Source organism: Bactrocera oleae, chromosome 4 (assembly GCF_042242935.1).
Source record: "Bactrocera oleae isolate idBacOlea1 chromosome 4, idBacOlea1, whole genome shotgun sequence".
Taxonomy (NCBI): domain Eukaryota; kingdom Metazoa; phylum Arthropoda; class Insecta; order Diptera; family Tephritidae; genus Bactrocera; species Bactrocera oleae.
Window position 1 is genome coordinate 32,803,735 of NC_091538.1, and position 18,131 is coordinate 32,821,865.

At 38.5% G+C, this 18,131-nt stretch overlaps 1 protein-coding gene and 1 long non-coding RNA gene across 4 annotated transcripts in view; both read left to right on the top strand.

Moving 5' to 3' along the window:
- Positions 1-1,418: 1,418 nt before the first annotated feature.
- Positions 1,419-18,131, top strand: part of sxc (O-linked N-acetylglucosamine (GlcNAc) transferase sxc) — a 171,312-nt gene continuing 154,599 nt past the window's right edge. The window contains exons 1-2 of one of the 3 annotated variants that reach the window (XM_036374824.2): positions 1,419-1,550; positions 1,702-1,869. In XM_036374824.2, the coding sequence (XP_036230717.2) occupies positions 1,719-1,869 (151 nt within the window). In that variant the 5' untranslated portion in view covers positions 1,419-1,550; positions 1,702-1,718. Of the gene's footprint in view, positions 1,632-1,701; positions 1,870-18,131 lie in introns of all 3 variants that reach the window. The other 2 variants (XM_036374793.2, XM_036374752.2) reach the window with 2 other exon arrangements.
- Positions 1,909-2,764, top strand: LOC138857218 (uncharacterized). Its single transcript, XR_011396267.1, has 2 exons — positions 1,909-2,398; positions 2,458-2,764. It is a non-coding gene; the product is annotated as an uncharacterized lncRNA (long non-coding RNA).

Consider the following 18,131-nt stretch of genomic DNA (forward strand, 5'->3'; position numbering starts at 1 on the left):
GCGGCAAGGGAAGCGATGACAATCGGCGAGCGTTCGGTTAGTTTTCGGCACTTCTCGGATTTTCTACCAACAACACAATGTTGTGACGCTTTGTCGTCGCGTCAGTCCTTCGACAGATAGACTCTTTGACATAAAAGCAAAAAATGTGTCAACGGAGATTTCACATGAAGAATTGAGTGTACATATATACATACAAATACATACAAATGTGCAAACGACATAAGATATGTATGTCATAATATATGAAAGTACATATTTACGTACATAATTACTTTTACACATGCATTTGAAAAGAAAAATTGAAGCATGAATGTGAAATGCCGACGGCAAAACACAATTCTGTACTTTTGTGACTCCATAATTGTGTCAAGTAAATGAATGATTTTAAGAAATATATTATATCAAAATATTTTTAAATTATTATTAATAACTCACAATAAAGTAAAAATGAATTAACATAAAATAATTTAAAAAATAATAAATAATAGTTCAATAAAAGGGAATATATTTCAAATGGCATATCAATATGCCCAGTTTTGCTCACATATTATATTCTCTTCAATATTCGTCGGTTGGTTATGTTAAGAGAGCGTATGTGTACAGATTCACCGCTGTTATAAAAGCGAAAAATGTTATTTGTTTCTCGTGCATCTGTGGTGAACTCCTTGATAAATTCCTACAAATTGTTCGCTGTCGAACCTGCACCTTCTCATTGTTTTAAGTTCTCTGCTGCTGATGGGTTCACCAATACTCTCACATTTGATATGTCAGTACTGTTAATTTACATTTGCCATTTTAAATTCAGAACTATCCACTGATTGGAGAAAGACGTACGCATAGCTATTGAGAGGAGGAGATGGCATCAAGTGACAATTTTTTTTATATATTCATATTTTATTATAGTTTTTGTTGCATTCCTTTTTATATTTAAGTATATTATTATAACTTATTTGATTAAAAGTTTGAAATTTATTAAAGAAATAAAAATTATATTATCTACTGCGCAAAAGAATTTTTCACTTCTGATAGCGTTTCAGTCATAACTGACAATTTTCAGCTATGACGGATTTATGGTCCGCAATGACTCAGAAAAAACAAAACAAACAAACAAAAAGAAAACAAGGCTCTTAAGAAAATGATAGAAACTTTGTTCTGCGTGCTGACAAAATTTTTTCAGCTATGACTGTCATATTACCCATCAGATGACCCTCACTGTTCTTGTAGGGTATATAACAAATGTAAAGAAATAGATGTGTGAACTGTTAATGAAAACTCATCGAAAACACACAATGTCGATTAGAACGACTTTGGTTCCACAAGTGTTTTCAAGAGGATTTCAATTCGGTGCGAACATAGTATATTATTCTTGCTTATACCGTGGCCAAAAATACATGCTCGGGCTGAAAATTTGAATTTTCTCTACTTCATTTTGACATATTGAAGATCTAGGGACGGAACACGCTGTGCTGTGTCTGCGATAACTTATTCCAATTTGTAGATGTGTTATCGCTATTTTGTAGTAGTTTGGCAACCTTATGCAATATAAATAGGTTTGTGGGAAGTTGAATGTTAAATATTTGTAATTGATGGTTAAAATTTTGTTGAAAGTTTCGTTTATTTAAAGCTATTATGTGCGTGAAATTATTTATGGTGTAGTAATATTATTTATTTTTACTTGCTTTGTGGGTTATTTGTTTTCAGAAGACTATTTGTCTTTAATGGTTATGATGCTTAATCAGCAACCTCAAGGCCAGGGTCAGCAAACGCTTTCGCAGGTTTCTTCCCAATTAATGCAGCAACCAACTATTTCTCAAAATGTCAACTCCAGTGTAGGAAAGATAAGTGATTCCCATGGATTATCGTCTATTGGTAAGCTTTAACACAATTTTCTTATTAACTAATCTCTTTTGCTTTTGCTTTTATAAATAAGTATATTGAAGAATCGATTATGTGTTCGGAATGTATGTACTTATTATTCATGTATATGAGTTCCTTTAGATAATTTGGTAATTGGAAGTATATATTTGGTACATGATAGTATATCCCAATCTTAGCAATAACATTTTCATAAAATCTTAAAAATTGTGCCAATAACAGAAAATCTACTCTGGCGCGTCGAAAAAATTTATTTCGCAGTGAGCCGTATAAAAACACTATATAATTATGAACGTTGGGTTTTTGATTAGTAAATAATTTTCTCTAGAAAGTTTATGTTGTGATAATTTAAGAGATCCGTATATTACTAAAACACTTTATACAACTTTAGTAAGCTATACCTATATTGGAATATGGCTCTGTTGTATGGAACCCTAACTACCAAATCCATTCTGACAAGTTAGAGTCTGTTCAAAAACAATTTTTACTTTTCGTCTTAGCGCATTTCCGATGGGATTCTAGGGTAAGTCTACCTCCATACACTAGTCGTTGAAAACTTATTAATCTACCTACACTTTCTAGTCGTAGGGAAATGCTTGGCATAATATTCTTAGTGAAAATCTTGAATGGAACAGTTTGCAGTTCTTTTCTCCTGTCTGAAATTAAATTTAATATCCCGATTCACTTTTCGACGCAGTTTAGACCTTTACTGTTAAAATACTGTAGATCAAATTTTGAACTAAACAAGCCATTCCGCCGTATATGTCATGATTTTAATTCTCATTCCAGCACATTTGACTTATCTGACTCACTTTTCAAAATTTAAAAGACTTTATTGTTTTCTCTTAATAAATGAAAATGTAACAATTTATTATATTGTAACTAAAAATTTTAGCTGTTGAAATTTTTGTTTCTGTAGCTGAGCAGTTTTAGATCTCAACACTTAAAAAACTCTCTTGCCTTTTCTGACTCGGCTAATTCCGTTCGTATGCGGATTGCGACCCTCGCGTCGGTTGGGCGGGAGGAGCGTAATCGTTGGGTTATATTATATTATATTAAGAATAAATATAGATATAGATGCGGGAAACTTATAGTTTTCGAGATATTAACGTTTAATGTTGAAAATTTCAACTATTTAAAGTACGTATTTTTGCTATTTAAAATGAATTATACACTTATATTTTTCACTTTTATATCCACTAAAACTTGAATAATTCGTTTCTAGACATTTTTTTTTTATATTAGATGCTGCAAAAATAGCTTTATTTCAATATTTAAATCATTCTTCAATTTAATTTATTTTGACAGTAACAAATTGTTGTTGTAAATGTCAAAATACTTTAGAATACCGTCCCAGGATTTTGGGGATAAAATGAGAACGGGCATATAGAGGAGGTCCTCCAGATTAAGAATATATAAGTTAACAATAGTTAACTAAGTCAGTCTCTTGAACTGCCAAAATTGCATCCTATGCAGTTTGGATTTCTGAATGACCGACAGAAACCTAGAAAAACAGCGTCAATGGCAGTAGCGGCGATAGTAATAGTAGGTTATAAATAAGAGAAATGAATTTTAATAAAACAGTTTTAAAACGGAACTCAACTTGTGTTTATTTAAAATAACATAATTCCGTGGTATTCGACAACACCGTCGCTATCGCATAATCGGAACATTATTTAAATAGTTAGTGGGTAGTCGACAACACCGTCGCTACCACTCACAACGCACATAAATATTCAAACTACTTATAGTAAAAGTAGTGATAATAAAAAAATAACTATTATTTAAATAGTTCGTGGGGAGTCGACAACACCGTCGCTACCGAATAAAGGAACAGTAAAATATAATAAAAATATAACTTATATATATATAGCCGCGGGAAACCTATAATTTTCGAAATATTTGAAATGAATTTTACACTTATACTTTTCACTTTTATATAAAAAATAACCCTGGTTGGTCCAACACTTGGGTTTCTCAAGTATAGGAAAATACTAAACTATTTATTATTGTCCTTCAACGATTTTGGTTCCTGTATTTGGGGTATCATCTTTCTTTTTATGTTATTTTTCTTCGTTTGCAAAATACTTTAGTATGGTAACACTGGTTATTTCCTATTTTGCAAACTTATTATTGTATTTGTTATATCACACAAAGTGAAAAATATAAGTATAAAATTAATTTCAAATCGAAAAAATATGTACTTTAAATAGTTTAAGTTTTCAACTTAAAACGCAAATATCTCGAAAACTACAAGTCTCCCGCGTCTATATCTATATATATTCTTGATCTTGGAGGACCTCTTTTATCCTCCTATAGCCATTTATTCCCGAAACCCTGGAACGGTATTCTAAGCCGACCACTAACTTAAATTCAATATTTAACTTTGGTTCAAATCCAAAACTGTTACTTTTTTGTGTTGTTGAGATGAATAATATATATAATAATAATATATTTAGTAAACGAATAAAAATAAATAAAAAAGGGTATTACCGTTTTGAAGACATAGTACACTAATCACATCAGGCAACACGATTTTATATGTCATTATTAATCCCTTTTCTTAACATCGAGATTCGTGGAAATTTACAACGGGTAAAATATTTTCTATCATATCAAGAGAAGATACCCTCAAGTAGATAAGTTATATTTATAAGTGTCATTATATGTTAATCGTTTCTTAATAAAAATTAATAAATTTATGTATTTAGTAAAGTTGGTCGCTACCTTGTAAAACAGCATACAATTAATTATAATCTATATTCGTGGCTAAAGTGCAGTTACACCAAAAGAAGGACAATCAAGCAGAGCGGAATTATCTAGAAAAGTAGCATTGTTTAAATGCAAACCAATCAAGTAGGTCCGACTAAAACCTCTCAATGCAATAGAGCTCCAACGGACGAGTTTTTGAATCAATCACCGCGCCACCCCAATATCAGCTAGTCTCATACATCGACAGACTAGAGAACCATTCCCATGACAGTCGGGACTACGTAACCGGAACCAGAATTCTACCGCTACAACAACAACAGACTAGAGAAACTGGAAGTTCCATCAATTTGGAATAAACAAGTACATCTGTGGTTTGCAACAAACGAGGCGCAGGTTTAGCTGCAAAGAATATGCGACTGTATTAAGTACCAGGCCGTAGTTGCTTGCCAGTTCGTACAGATAGCGCTTCAGGGGTGGTCGACAACGACAAACTTACGCTGTTGACAAATAAAGTGATAGAAATCCGAAGAGACTCGGACAGATTTCTAATGACAATTAAGAAAGTTTCTGACAACTCGATGCAAAAGAAACTTGATAGCCTAACCAAACAAATTGGAAGCCTGGTTAGCAAACTCACCATAATATTCCCACCAGTAAAACAACAGGACCAACCGCTATGTATGGTTCCGGCCCTACCATTTTTGTAGAGGCTGCAGAGCGGGCTAACTCGTCAGCTAGTTCGTTCCCAGCTATACCCCTATGGCCAGGCACCCAAATAAGGTGTACTCGGTTGTGCTTAGATAGGCTGTTCAGCCGTTCTATACACTCCATCACTAGAAGAGATCTGACTGAGATCGCTCTTAGTGCCGCCTGACTATCGCTGAGTATAGCAATACTCTTATTGCGATAGTTGCGTTGGATGTTTATCCCTACACACCGACTTATAGCATATACCTCGGCTTGGAAAATGGTAGGGAAACTTCCCATGGAAATGGAGAGTTTGGTGCTTGGCCCAGCGACCCCTGCACCAATCCCCTCCTCCGTTTTCTACCCGTCGGTGTACCACTTGATGGTGCTACCCCTTAGCAGCCGGTCCAGTGAAGAGTCATTCCACTCAGATTTGCTGCCAAGGGTTACTTGAAACTTTCTGCTGAAGTTTACTACTTTGGTAATGCTATCTCTTGGGAGAAGGGCTAATGGTATTTTCTCACTTAGCTCTTTCATCTGTTGGGATGAGATTACCTTCCCTTTGCCAGCTCCCTCTGCTGTCATTTGGAGCAGAGTTCGTTTGGCAGTCTGTTTGATTACCAGGTGTAGCGGTGAAAGTTCTAGCATGACTTCCAGTGCTGCGGTCGGACACATTCGCATTGCTCCCGACGCGCAGATGCAGGCAAGTCTTTGCAGCTTCGACAGTTTAAGTCCTACCGAAGTCTGCGATGCTTTCGAACCCCACGATACCGCTCCATACGTGATAATCGGTCTCACGATCATGGTGTACATCCACCTGATAGTCCTTGGGGAGCACCCCCAGGATTTTCCAGCAAGTCGGTTGCACACCATGAGTGCTTTAGTAGCTTTGGTTAAGGTCTGGTTCACATGCCGATTCCATCGTAGTGTGGAATCCAGCGTGAGGCCCAGGTACTTAACCGTGCTGGCCATCTCAACCACTCTGCCGTCCAGGGATATACTCCTGGGGCCCGGCAGTGACCTCCGTCTGGTGAAGGGAATGATTATAGTTTTAGCGGGGTTGATGCTTAAGCCAACCCCACTACACCATCCCTTTGCCAGTCCCAATCCCCTCTGAACGATATTGCAGAGTATGTCTGCAAATTTTCCCCTAGCTAAGATAACAATGTCATCCGCATATCCCTGACAGCGGATTCCATTGCTAGTCAGCCGCTCAAGGAGATCGTCCACAACTAGGCTCCAAAGTAGGGGGGATAGCACTCCACCCTGTGGGCAGCCTCTTGTTGTTCCCAGACGAATTTTAGTTTCTCCTACTGCGGTTTTCGCCACCTTAGTGCGCAGTACGGCTGTAATCCATCTGCGCACTGGTGCTGACACGCTCCTTTTCTCCAGTGCTCTTGACACGCTCTCGTGAGACGTGTTGTCAAAGGCACCTTCTATGTCGAGGAAGGCGCATAACATCACCTCGCCCCCATCTAACGAATTCTGGATCTCTGAGGTTAGCTGGTACAGAGCAGTGTTTGTTGACCTGTCTGCTCTGTAAGCATGTTGCTTCTCATGAAGCGGTGAAGCCTTCAGCACCTTCGATCGTAGTTCGTGGTCTATGATCTTTTCCATACTTTTGAGTAGGAAGGAAGTAAGACTGATTGGCCTGAACGATTTCGCCAATGAGTAGTCTTTCCTCCCTACTTTGGGTATGAAGATCACCTTTGCGGTGCGCCATGGTTCTGGGATATACGCCAGCGCTAGGCTATCCCTCATCAGCCGAACAAGGTGGGGCAGTAGCACCTGCTCCCCCTGTTGCAGAAAAGCTGGAAGGATACCATCCGCACCCGGTGACTTATATTTTTCAAAGGAGGCCAGCGCCCACTTGATGGAGTCTGCAGTGAAGAGCTGTTTTGCGACTGTCCAGTCCAAGCGTGACGGCCTTCGTTCGACCATAGGTCGAATCTTGTCTTCTTGAATCGTCTCCGGGAAATGCGCTAGTAGAAGAGCCGTAGCTCTTTCTTCTGCGCTGGACGTATAGGTCCCATCAGATCGTTTAATCGCTAGTGCTGTGTCCGTCTTGCCTCTAGCCAGACCCTTATGCAGTCTAGCTGCCTCTGGGGTTGAGGAGACGCTCTCACAGAACTTCCTAAAGCTCTTCCATTTCGCGGTCCTAATCTCCTTATTATAAGCAGTTAGGCTGCATCTGTAATCCTCCCAGTTTCCGGTGCGCTTAGCCTTATTGAATAGCTTGCGCACCGTTTTTCTTAGTACTGAGAGTTTACTAGACCACCAGGAGCATTTACCGCCCTTGGCGGTTGTCTTTAGGGGGCAGCTGCTATGATAAGCTTCTATAATGGATTGATTTAGGGCAGACAGTCTGCTCTCCAATCCAGAAGCCGTTGCGCTTCTATCCAGCTGCTCCCTACTGCTAATTCTTGTTGCAAGCGATTCCCTAAAAACGGCCCAGTCTGTGTTCCCAGGGATACCTTTGGGAGGGAGTTGCTTGACCCCCAACCCCAGCACGAATCTTATGATACGGTGATCCGACATTAAGGGTTCCGATGATACCCTCCATTGTGAGATCAGTCCTACCTCAGACTCGTTACTGAGCGTGATGTCAAGCACCTCCCTTCTGACACTAGTTACAAAGGTGGGTTCGCACCCCACGTTTGCTATACTTAAATTCTTACTGACTATAAACTCGATAAGAGACTCACCCCGTGTGTTGCAGTCCGTGCTGCCCCATTCGGTGTGGTGGGCATTCGCGTCGCAGCCCATGATGAGGGGCAGCTTATTCCTCCTGCAATACTCCACCAGGGTGCCGGCTGCCTCTGCAAGATAGAAACTTACGGCAGAAGAAATATCACTCTCATACAAGCCTCCGACAATCAATACATTGGATATTTTTTATTGCGGAGGTGCAGTAAACAATAATCAGAGCAGACCTCTTGCATCAATACGGACTCATCATGGCCCTAAAACGGGGATGCTACTCAGATCCCTGCTCCGATTCCTACAGCTCAGGCTCATACACCAACGCTTCAATCACATCCATCACCGCTGTTAGCTTAAATATTGTAAATTCGTCCAAATTCTAAAAACTTTCATGAGTGTTTGGGCACTCCATCCAAACGCACATCAACCAAACATGCAGTCATGTACTACATACAATGATGTTCTTTCCGACCTTGATATCGACGACCTCCTAATAGCCTCAAGCAGTGAACGACAACACGAACAACATTTGCGTTTGATATTTCAGCTGCTAGGTCAATACGGCCTTTGTGTCAAAGTAGACATATGTGTCTTAGGCACAACAAACGTCAAATTTCTGGGATATAAAATATCCGAGCGTGGCTCAATACCACTCCCTGACTGGGTGTATGTCCAATAATTTCCAAAATTAAAGACAATTCGCGGATTGAGAAGATTTGTGGGCGCCATAAATTTCTACAGACGTCACCTAAAGAACGCCGCCGATGTACAACCGCCACTTAATGACCTTTTGAAAGATTCAAAGCAAAACGACAGAAGACCAGGGCCGTGGACAAAAGAAGCATTCATCGCATGATCGGATGACGCATCCAGTACGGCTATGGGAGCAGTACTCGGGCAGAAAAAGAATAACTTATGGCAACCACTGGGAATCTATTCTAAAAAGCTTTCTCCTTCCCAAAAGAATTATAGCACGTGTGATAGAGAACTCACTGCGATTTACGAAGCCATAAATATTTTCTACATTGGATCGGAGGGTGAGAATTCGTTGTTCGTACTGACCACAAACCACTTGTATTCGCTCTCCACCAGCAGTCCGATAAACATTCGCCTTGATAAATTAGAGAATGGGGATTCATCAGCCAATTCACAACAATCATCCAATATATTACAGGCTCCGATAACAATATATGCGTTTTCGCGTATTGACAACACTTTCCGATGTGATGCATCGATCCTTACGAACTTTCAATAGCACAAACATCGGATGAAGAGTTTCAGCGTTTGCTGATATGCAATGATCCTTCTTTGGTATTGCAAACACTAATCTATGGTCAAGGGGAAAAGGAATCAATTGCAACGTCTCCACGAACAATGTTCGTCCATTCGTACCTACATCACTTCGACGTAAAGTTTTTGAAACATTGCATAACCTCGCTCATCCTAGCTGAAGAGCCACCGTAAAGATAGTTGCGCAACGATACATCTGGGCTTCTATGAATAGGGACATCACTGAGTGGGTACGCGACTGTGTTCCCTGCCAACGGTCAAAGATGGGTCGCCACGTTCATACAACGCCAGCCTCATTCCCGTTCCCAGATGAAATAATCGAACACGCTCACTTGGACCCAGTCGGAGCTCTACCCGAGTCTCAAAGTTACAGGTATTGTATGACGATAATCGACAGATTCACAAAATGGCCCGAAGCCGTACCTATTAAGGACATTACAGCAAACACAGCAGCCAACGTTCTCTACTCGCGCTGGGTGTTGTTTTAGCGGCAGAAATCTGCCGAATTGACAGTTCTTGGCCGGGTAAAAATCGTACGTTTTGGTTGCCCGAAATTCATTAGCTCTCTCGTCTAGTTGGTGGAAAACGAATCCGCACAACAACATACCACCCAAGAGCAAACGGACTCGTAGAAAGATGGCGCCGCTTTTAAAGCAGAAATCATCTGTCACGAAACAACACAATGGGTGAAGGTACTGCCATCAGTCTTACTTGGGTTAAGAACCTGCTATAAAGAGAATTTAAAGGTATCACCAGCAAAATATATATACGGAACGACACTTCGAATACGAAGCGAAATTTTTATGCACGGGTCTTCGAGAAATTTCACACTCACGTCTAGAAGATCAAACCAGCTCCCACTTCACACCAATACCGTGAGAAAACATTCTTCTACAAAGACCTAGCAATGTGTACTCATGTGTTTCTCAGAGTGGACTCATCCAAATACCCACATACTATCCCTCATGAGGTTATCAGAAGAATAGCCCTCAGTAAACCAACAGCTCAACATCCTGTAACGTCGTCATGCCTACCTTCAAACAACTCTTTTTTTGGTTAGGTAGCTGTAAACATGTGCAGTGTGCATAGTAAAACGTATCTGAAAATATTACATCAATCGTATATATAAAAGTGAAAGAATATTAAATAAATGCCTCATATAAGTTTCCTTTTAAAGGAAATAATAATTCTTATAAGAAAATATATAGAGGATGTACAAAGAAAAGTTCGATTAAATTTTGATATTGAACCATAATTACAACAAAGAAAGGTGTGTGCGACGTAATATTGTGAGGTGTAATAATAAAAAGCATAACAAACATTATATCTTTTTTCCTGTATCGTGTACTTACAAAATGCCACCCAAAAAAGTAAATACAACACAACAGATTTGTGGTTATTGCTCAGACATAATCCGGGATAAAACGCAGCCAAGTATTCAATGTGCGGCTTGTCGACGTTGGTTTCACTCAAAGTGCACCAACCTTTCATCCGATGAGTTTAAATCCATCGCCAACAGCATTAAGAAAAAAGAAACAGTTTGGAACTGTGACTCATGTGCAAGTGACATTAGTGTTAAGACATGTGATGTATTGGATTCCGATGAGGATGCATCAGATGATCCGCCACCGTCAAAGGATATTGAAACCTTACTCAAGAGACACTATGAACGTTTTATAACAAATTATGAACGTGAGTTCAGGGACCTAAAAAAATCAGTTCTAAGTGAAATCAAGGACTTAAGAAAAGAGGTAAGCAAACTGTCAGAACAAAACGTCTCGCTATCAAATCAATGTTCTGCCCTGGATAACAAACTTACATCAGTTGAAGACAAACTAAACGTAGATATGAGGCTGCCTACCAGCCAGGAAGATTTTTTCACTGAACTGTCGGAACGAAAACGCCGTGAAACCAACGTGATTGCCCTAAATATTCCTGAGTCTGATAAAGCTGCTGGAAAGGACCGTTTAGAGGATGACAGAACAAAGTTAGTCACAGCTTTGCCTCCCAGTCTCAAGGATGAGGCCACTGAACTCAAGTTACGTAGACTGGGTCGTCCTACACCTGGACGTACACGTCCTCTTCACATTACCACCCGCTTAGCAGCCGATGCACTTTCCATTATCAAATACAGACCAACAGACGAAAACTCTGGTTTTATTTTCAAGACTGATCTAACTCCCTCCCAACAACTTCATCTGAAAAATTTGCGTCAAGAGCTTGATTCAATCGTGAAGAGTGTTGATGACAGTAACACAATTAAATATATCCATGGTGTCCCAAGAATCGTTAAAAGAAATTTTCGTTCGCTCAACGAGCAACGTCAGAGGTCTGCGTACAAAACTCTCAACATTTCAAACAGCATTAGCGGCTAACCAGTACGACGTTGTATGTATTTCGGAATCCTGGCTTCACTTCCTACACTAACACGACAATCGATAAAGTTGAAAGGGTGTAGCGTAAATTCTGTCGCTGACCTCTGCTTTTTCTACAAATTAGTCAATAACATCACTGATGCTCATGAGATCCTAAACAGTTTTGAACTCGCCCTTGCTGGTCTTACCCTGAGGTGATTACTAAAAACATCGAAATCCAAGAAAAAGTATGTTATGCATGGTCCTCAGAATAGACTGGCTAAATTAGTAAATTCACTTCAAGGTGAAATTGATTTCTATGGAGGAACATACGCTGCTTTTACCGAAAACACCAAGAGACACCTGCTCGTCTGAATTACATCTAAATCAAGTTTGAATTACATATTAACTTACAATTATTTGAATATTTTCCAGATATTACACTAATATACCCTAGCTACTTTTGTATAATACTTGAATTCTTTATTATATCTATGTATATTGCCGACTGGCGTTTAAATAAATAAATAAAGTGAGTCACTATACCGTCAATGCAAAATTCATAATCGTGTGATGAGTAACGCAAAATCTTATAGAATTTCCTTTTTCTTGATAAATTCCTATTTTGGATCGACCAGGGTTATTTTTTTGAAGCGCGGTCGAAGGCCGCCAACGGAAAAAGAGTTCAACGCCAAAGAACTGAGGACATCCCGGTGTTAGACCGTTCAGGGTTATTTTTTTTCCGAAGCACGACCGAAAGCTGCCAACTCAAAAAGCAGTTCTACCCGAAAGACTTAAACAAAAGTTAAATATTGAATTTAAGTTAATTTTGCTCTATTTAATATAAAACAAATGTGTAGAAAGGAATTAGTAGAGTGTTAATGGATATAAAAGTTAAAAATATAAGTGTAAAATTCATTATAAATCAAAGAAACACACACTTAAAATAATTGCATTTATTGAACTTTAAATGCAAATATCTCAAAAACCATAAGTCAGCGGCAACTATATGTGTATATTCTCTAAATCTGGAGAGCCTGCTCTATCCGTACATACCCGATTCAGGGGATGCTATTCTAAAATTTACCCGATTCAACTATTTAAAGTTTATACTTTTTCGATTTATAAAGAATTTTACAATTATTTTGATAATTTTTTTTGTCCACTAACACTTTACTAAATTGTTTCTACACATTTATTTCATATTAAAAAGTGCACAAATACCTGGTATCATAATACAATTTTCCTTAAATTTGACTTATGCACACAAAATGATGCAAACAAATAATGAGTGTAACCATATTTACACATTTTGCAAACGAATATTATTATAAACCAAATTTCCGTCCGCGATGAAATACAAAGCTATCATTTCAAGTGACAATGATATTATATCCAATATGTTTGCAGAATTTTTCAAGTCAAACTACTGTAATAATTCTTCCAAAACTTTCTTATCAGCACGTGCTTTGTTCGAATACTTTAATTAACGCTCCAATTATTTCTGAAGAAGACGTCCTACTTAATTTAAATAAGTTAAAACCATCTTTTAGTTAAGGCCCAGACATAATACCCTCATGCTTCCTAAAAAATAGTACCAAATATATTTACTTGTCTTTGACAAGGATATTTAATTCCTCTCTTAAACACGGTGTATTTCCTTCAATATGGAAACAGTCATTCATAATTCCTTTGCATAAAAGTGGATTTAGATCCAACATTGAAAACTATAGAGGTATCGCAAAACTATTAGTTATACCTAAACTTTTTGAAGCTATCATCACTGACCATATAACCTTTTCGATTTCTCATCTCAGCATGGATTTCGTAAAGGGAATTCGACTATAAAAAACTTACTTGAATTTGTAAACTATGTATCATTGGGTTTTAAGGAACATAAGCATACGGATGTTATATACACAGACTTTAGCAAAGCTTTCGATAAAGTAAATATCTCGATTCTCATACATAAACTTGATCTGCTGGGTTTTCAGCCAAGATTCCTTCAATGGGTATCTTCCTATCTTTATAATAGAACACAACGAGTTATATTTGTGTATACACCTTCAGATACAATTAATGTTTCTTCAGGTGTTCCGCAAGGTAGTCATCTTGGCCTGATTCTGTTCTTGTTGTTTATTAACGATATCTCTTCAGTGATAGAATTCTCAAAAATTTTATTATACGCTGACGACGTAAAGCTTTTTAAATCATACAATTCAACTGAGGAAAGGTGTCTGTTGCAAAAAGACTTAAACAATTTGGTTGCATGGTGTGATAGAAATGATTTGCCATTGAATCTCAATAAATGTAAGATGATGTGCTTTTCCCGTAGATCTGTGCACCACTTTTCTTATGTAATAAAACACCATAAAGTTAATATGGACCCTAAGCTTAATTTTAGTCTTCATATTAAGACCATGGTCATGAAAATGTAACAATTTATTACATTGTAACTTTAAATCTTAGCTGTTGAAATTTTTGTTTCTGTAGCTGAGCAGTTTTAGATCTCAACACTTAAAAAACTCTCTTGCCTTTTCTGACTCGGCTAATTTCGCACGTATGCGGATTGCGCCCCTCGCGTCGGTTGGGCGGGAGGAGGGTAATCGTTGGGTTATTATTATTATTATAATATAAATAGATTTTGGTTACTACTTCCTCTTTCAAAACGTGGTTGTCCCCGGCTATGATAAGATGAGCGTTTCAAGTTTTTTTCACTCCGCTTCTGAAGAAATGGTGCAATAGTGGATTTACGGATTAACTTTTACCGCCTCTAAATTTTGATACGTACACAATTATGTAAATTACATTTTCTCTCAATAAAATTCCAAGCTAAAATTAATACAGTTCAAAAAATTGTAGGAGGCAATCACCCCAAATTACTTTTCTTTTGTTTTGTTGTTGTTGTAGTTACAGAACTATGCCGAGTTGACAGTCCTTGGCCTGATAAAAATCTGGGTCCGTTCCGGTAACGTAGACCCAACTGTCGTGGGAACTGACGTAAATCTCGTTTTTATTGTCGATCTCACTTTCTGTTGAACTCAATACCTTGATGCAACGTAGGAATAGGTATATAGGAATAATATCGAATCGCACTGTATATATGTAGAACTACATATATTTCAGTTTTGTTACATATCTGAATTTCTGTAAAATTTTCGAAACTCGTATTTGGTGTGTATGGTATATAATAATTTTTATACCCTGCACAGGGTATATTAAGTTTACCACGAAGTTTGTAACACCCAGAAGGAAACGTCGGAGACCCTATAAAATATATATATAAATGATCAGCATGATGAGCTGAGTTGATTTAGCCATGTCCGTCTGTCTGTCTGTCTGTTTGTCCGTCTGTCTGTATATATACAAACTAGTCCCTCAGTTTTTAAGCTATCGATCTGTAGAAGTAACTGAACGATCGGAGTAAAGTGCTTGCATGGAACATTTTTTTATTTGACGAGGTATCTTCAGGAAATTAGACACGAGTTCTTGCTTAAGGCAACAAATTATTCTCCGCAGAAATTGGTCAGATCAGATCACTATATCATATAGCTGCCATACAAATTGAACGTTCGGAATCAAGTTCATGTAAGGGACCTTTGTATTTGTGAAGGGTATTATAGCTTCGGTGCAACCGAAGTTAACGTTTTTTCTTGTTTTTTTTTTAATTCTATACTAAAAATTAAAATTTTTGTGCGAAATATGCTACCCTAGACTTCAGCCTACTCAGCCTGCTAGTAAATACGCCACTGCGTCTACCAGACAACTGCAAAAAAATGTTTTATTAAGTGAACGTAATTATTCTTAAACCAGATAAAATTATGAAATAAACTTCAGGGTGACAAAAAAATCAAAACAAGCGTTGGCGAAGAATAGAGTCCCATGCTGGGTCAAAGAAAAACGTGTGTAGATTTCGATCTATCTAATTTTTTCACACTCATCTTAAACGTTGAGTTATCCTGAACATATGTATGTCATAAAGCTGCATTACTATCTATAGTCCGATCACTCGATAGTTTAAAAAATACTATCGATATTTTCCATAGTTTTCGCCCTTAAAATCTACTTACATTTCGCTGCTTTCAATTAAGAGACCTCGACTTTCACATTTATTTTTTATGAAATAATCTTTATTTATTTATAAAAAAAAAAACATGAACAACAAAAGTAAACACAAAAAAATTAGTAAAGTTACAGATAACATTTTTCATGTTACTATATAAACTGCTGACAAGTTATAAAAAGGTAAATTTTTTTAAACCTAATTTAATATGAGGTCAAGAAATCTAATGCCGTTTGAATCGGTGAGTTTTAGGTTAAGATTGTTTTCACTGGAGCAACTCCTACCAGCAGGGTTGCTCCACATCCTCTTGACCCGAGCTGGCATTGGGCCCTTAGGAATTTTTCTGCTGCGTTTAGGTGCAACACGTGCAATGCATGGAGCCATCTTAAGACCTGTTCAGGCCTTAAGAACCACAGGGAGTAGACCACGAGCTATGTGGCGCCATGATGGCAACGCACTATTGCGACACCAGCCTCAACAGCCGTACAAACAAAGGACCTCTATGGTCCTCTGGAGCTCAAACAGGCAGCATGACTCTCAATCTGACCAAAGAATCGCAAGCGAGATAATGGTGGAGGTCTAGCCTTCATACTGCACAACACTGTGCAATATCGTCTCATCGAGGGCGACATCGACCGCAGGGATACTACCCTTGGATGTCAGGGAATAGCCATGCGGTCAGGCGATGTCGAGCTCGAGATATTTAATATATACATCCTCCCTCTTATTTGTTGCCCCACAGGATACCACCCGAATATAGGTACGCTGCTACGTGGTGAGAACCGTATGGCGCTTGGCGACATTAACGTGCACCACGATCTTTGGCACTCCTTCCGGTCAAACGATTCGACATTCTGCACAATGAATGACGAAACCCCCACCAGAATTATGGGTAGCTGTAATAGCTCGCCCCCTATTACCATCGCTAGCTGTGGTTTGATTAACAGCATAACCTGGCGACCTATGCTAACCTTCGCATCAGACCATCTGCCCATATATATCTCGATCTAGCAACCTCCCCACTTTATTTCTGTGGACAGCCGTACCTTCATTAACTTTAATAAAACTAACTAGTTCGGTTTCACAGAATTTATCGAAAGCACCTACTTCGGACATTCTTTTCACCACCTAAGCCTAGCAGAAACCAGAAACAAAAAAAGGAGGACGATCCTCGTAGCGTTGGACTTATCAAAAGCATTTGTTACTGATTAATTTATACATATCGAAACTCCCCAAACCACTACAGGAAATTTCCATCACTCCGTACGCTCATGATTGCACGATATTGACGTCTGGCAATAAAATCAATGGCATGCGTTCAAAGGTCTGTCATTCCGACCTTTCTCGCTTCGCTGAGAGGAGCTTAACACTCTCCCGTAGTAAATCCTCAGCGACCATATTCACTAACTGGATGAAGGAATACAGGATCTAAACATTATAGTCGATGGCATCACAATTCCGATGGTCAATAACCCTAAGATGTTAGGTGTAACTTTTGACAGCCTGTACTCCTTCACATGGGGAAAAGACAAGAAAAAGTTGGCAACATACAAGGCAATCGGCCGGGCGGTCTTGAACTACGTCGCATCGATATAGTCGCCTGGATGTAGTGCAACGCAGACGAAGAAGCTTCAGACATGTCAGAACATTGTATTCCGGACTATCACGGGATGCCTCTTGATGTGTCCATTCGAACACTTACACAGCGAGGCCTGTAAGCTTCCGGTTAAGGAACATAACGAGCTCCTCTCCAAGCAGTTTCTGTTGAAACTACCCCTGCAGTTCTGTCGAAACTCCTCGTCTGCTTGAAGCGGAACCACTTCCCAGGTACATCAAGAGGTTCTTCATAGACTACGTCGACGACATTGAGGCTCATTTCTGGCTTAATGACTTCGTCACCAAACAAAATTGTCACTATTGGGGTGAGTCAAATCCTCGTGTTGTTGAGGAAACGCAATTGCATCCCCAGCAAATCTGGCGGAGCTCAAAACGCTGCACTGGGTCATCGAAAATTTGCGTAAACGGGTAGAGATATACAATCGGAGCCGTTTGTGGTTGTGGGTGGTCATTTGAACGACATTTTGTTAAAATTATAAATGAACAAACTTTTCTAGATAACAAAATAAAAAAAACAGAGCCCATTTAGTTCAAACTGAGTGTTTTATTTCATTTTAACATCACGTCATTCCTAATTGGTAGACCCCTTAGAAGAAGTTGGAATACAAAAGTAGCAAAATGAACGTGGAAATCTACAATGATTTATTAGAAAGTGAGCTGCTAGATTTTGCTTGTGATTTACATTCCAATGCATAAATTTTTCATCAAGATAAAGCCCCAACCCACGTGGCAAAGAAGTATAAATGTTTTAAATACTATGTTAAGAAATAAATTTAGATAAAGATTTTTTATACAATCCTTGGTTATCTCTAAAAACACTAACAAAACTA